Consider the following 2,759-nt stretch of genomic DNA (forward strand, 5'->3'; position numbering starts at 1 on the left):
TTGGCTCACGATGGGCTCACTATTGGGCCAGTCACACTTGTGTCCCCATTGTGTCCCCACTGTGTCACTGCTGGGTCTTTGGGTCACACTTGTGTCACATTTGTGTCCCCATTGTGTCACTGTTGGGAAAGTCACACTTGTGTCACTATTGGCTCACTATTGGGCAAGTCACACTTGTATCACTATTGGTTCACTGTTGGCTCACTATTGGGCCAGTCACGCTTGTGTCCCCGTTGTCCCCCCCCCGGGTCACTGCCGGCTCTTTGTGTCACCCTCGTGTCACCGCTGTGAGCTCGCTCGGCCCCGTGTCCCATCAGCGTCCCCTCAGTGTCCCTTTTTGTCCCTTTCGCCCCCCTCGCGGTGTCACCACGGCCCCCTGCTGAGCCCTGTTCCCGCTGTTGTCCCCTGCAGGGCACCTACGCCACCGTGTACAAGGGCCGCTCCAAGCTGACCGAGAACCTGGTGGCCCTCAAGGAGATTCGCCTGGAGCACGAGGAGGGGGCGCCTTGCACGGCCATCCGCGAGGGTGGGCGCCTTGCACCGGGCCTGGGGGCTCCCGCACCGCTTTGGGGGCTCCGGAGGGACTTTGCATGGGGGGTTGGGGCGTTTGCACCACAGCTCGGGGGTCTCTCGTACAATTTTGGGGGCTCTTGAGGGGCGTTGCAATGGGATTTGGGGTTTTGCACGAGGGGTTGAGGAGGCTTCATGAGGACGGGGGGACTTTGCACGAGGGTTTGGGGGCCCTGGTGCCGTTTTGAGGGGCTCTTTGGAGGACTTGCGGGGGGCTTTGGGGTTCTGCACCAGGGCTTGGAGCCTCTTGCAGTGTTTGGAGGGTTTCCTTGGGGGCATTGCAAGGGGATTTGGGGTTTTGCACGAGGGTTTTGGGGCTCTTGCACCATTCTGAGGGGCTCCTGAGGGACTTTGCACGGGGGTTTGGGTGTTTGCACCAGATTTTGGGGTCTCCTGCACCATTTTGAGGGGCTCTTTAGCAGCACTTCAAGGGGCTTCAGGGTTTTGCACGAGGCCTTGCGGTCTTTTGCACCATTTGTGGGGACTTTTGAGGCGCTTTCCAAGGGGCTTTGGGGATTTACACGAGGGTTTTGGGGTCAATCCAGCATTCTGGGGGCTTTTTGGAGGCTTTTCAGGGGGCTTTGGAGGTTTGCACGAGGATTTGGGGGTCCGTGGCGCCATTTTGAGGGGCCCTTGGGACACTTTGAGCGTTTGCACGAGGGTTCGGGGTCTCGCACCGTTCTGAGGGCTTTGTGGGCTTTTCAAGGGGGTTTTCACCAGGGTTCTCACGAGGGGGGTCCCACGAGGGCTCTTTTCACGAGGGTTTTCATGACTGTTTTCCCCGCAGTGTCGCTGCTGAAGGACCTGAAGCACGCCAACGTCGTGACATTGCACGACATCATTCACACGCAGAGCTGCCTCACGCTCGTCTTCGAGTACCTGGTGAGCCCCCAAAAACCCCAAAATGCCCCCAAATTCCCCTCTGGAATCCCAAAAATTGAACTCTGGAACCCCAAAAATCTGCAAAAGTGACCTCAAAAAATCCCCCATGGAACCCCAAAATTCCAACCTTGGAACCCCAAAATCATGAAGGGTGACCCCAAAAATCCTCCGTAGAACGCCAGAATCCTTACATTTGACCCCAAAAAACCCCACAGAACCCCAAAATCCCCACATTTGACCCCCAAATCCCCACATTGGACCCCAAAAATCCCCACATTTGACCCCAAAATCCCTCATCCAGCCCCTGAATGCCCAATTTGGAACCCCCAAATCCCCAAATTTCACCCCCAGGGACCCCAAAATCTCCAGAAGTGTCCCAAAAACTTCTACACGGAACCCAAATGCGCATCTGGAACCCCAAAATCTTGGAAAGTGACCCCAAAAATCCCTCAGGAAACTCAAAATTTGAGATCTGGAGCTCCAAAATCTTGAAAAATGACCCAAAAAATCCAACTTTGGAACCCCAAAATCGTGAACAGTGTCCTTAAGGAGCTCCAAAATCCCCACATTTGACCCCAAATTCCCCCATAGAAGCCCTAAATTCCCAATTTGGAACCCCAAAATCCCCAGATTTCACCCCAGAAATCCCCTCAGGCACCCCAAAATCTCCAAGGGTGACCCCAGAAATCCCCACAGAACCCTGAAATCTCCAAAAGTGACCCCAAAAATCCCCATGGAACCACCAAAATCCCCACAGAACCCAAAAATCCCCCACAGAACCCCACAATCCCCACATTTGACCCCAAAAGTCCCTCATCCAACCCCTAAATTCCCGATTTGGAACCCCCAGATCCCCAAATTTCACCTCAAAAATCCCCTCTGGGACCCCAAAATCTGACCAAGTGACCCCAAAAATCTTCCATGCAACCCCACAATCCCCGCATTTGACCCCCAAAATCCTCCACGGATGCCCCAAATTCCCAACTTAGAACCCCCAAATCTCCTCAGCGAGACCCCAAAACGCCCCCAAATCACCCCAAAAATCCCCCCTTCCAAAAACGCCACCCCCAAAATCCCTTTTTTTTTTTGCCTTTTTTGGGGGTCTCAGGACCGGGATCTGAAGCAGTACCTGGACGACTGCGGCAGCCTCATCAACATGCACAACGTCAAGGTGTGTTGTGCAGGGGGTTGGGTGTGCAGGGGGTTGGGTGTGCAAGGGGCATGCGGTGGGACCAAAGGGGTTTGTGGGGTTTGCAAGGGGTGCGCAGGGAGCGGGGGGGCTGTGGGTGTGCAAGGGGCGTGCAATG

The 2,759-nt window shown here is 55.2% G+C and overlaps 1 protein-coding gene across 1 annotated transcript in view; it reads left to right on the forward strand.

Moving 5' to 3' along the window:
• LOC122193881 (cyclin-dependent kinase 16-like) overlaps window positions 1-2,678 on the forward strand; it is a gene marked incomplete at both ends in the record, with an annotated part of 4,402 nt that extends 1,724 nt beyond the window's left edge. Inside the window, 3 exons of the mRNA XM_042894780.1 lie at window positions 412-526; window positions 1,358-1,452; window positions 2,561-2,678. Of these exons, the coding sequence (XP_042750714.1) occupies window positions 412-526; window positions 1,358-1,452; window positions 2,561-2,678 (328 nt within the window). The remainder of the gene's footprint in view (window positions 1-411; window positions 527-1,357; window positions 1,453-2,560) is intronic.
• Window positions 2,679-2,759: the final 81 nt, after the last annotated feature.

Source organism: Lagopus leucura, unplaced genomic scaffold, assembly GCF_019238085.1.
Source record: "Lagopus leucura isolate 7727_CA_CO unplaced genomic scaffold, USGS_WTPT01 31785-0_obj-0_obj, whole genome shotgun sequence".
NCBI classification, from domain to species: Eukaryota; Metazoa; Chordata; class Aves; order Galliformes; family Phasianidae; genus Lagopus; species Lagopus leucura.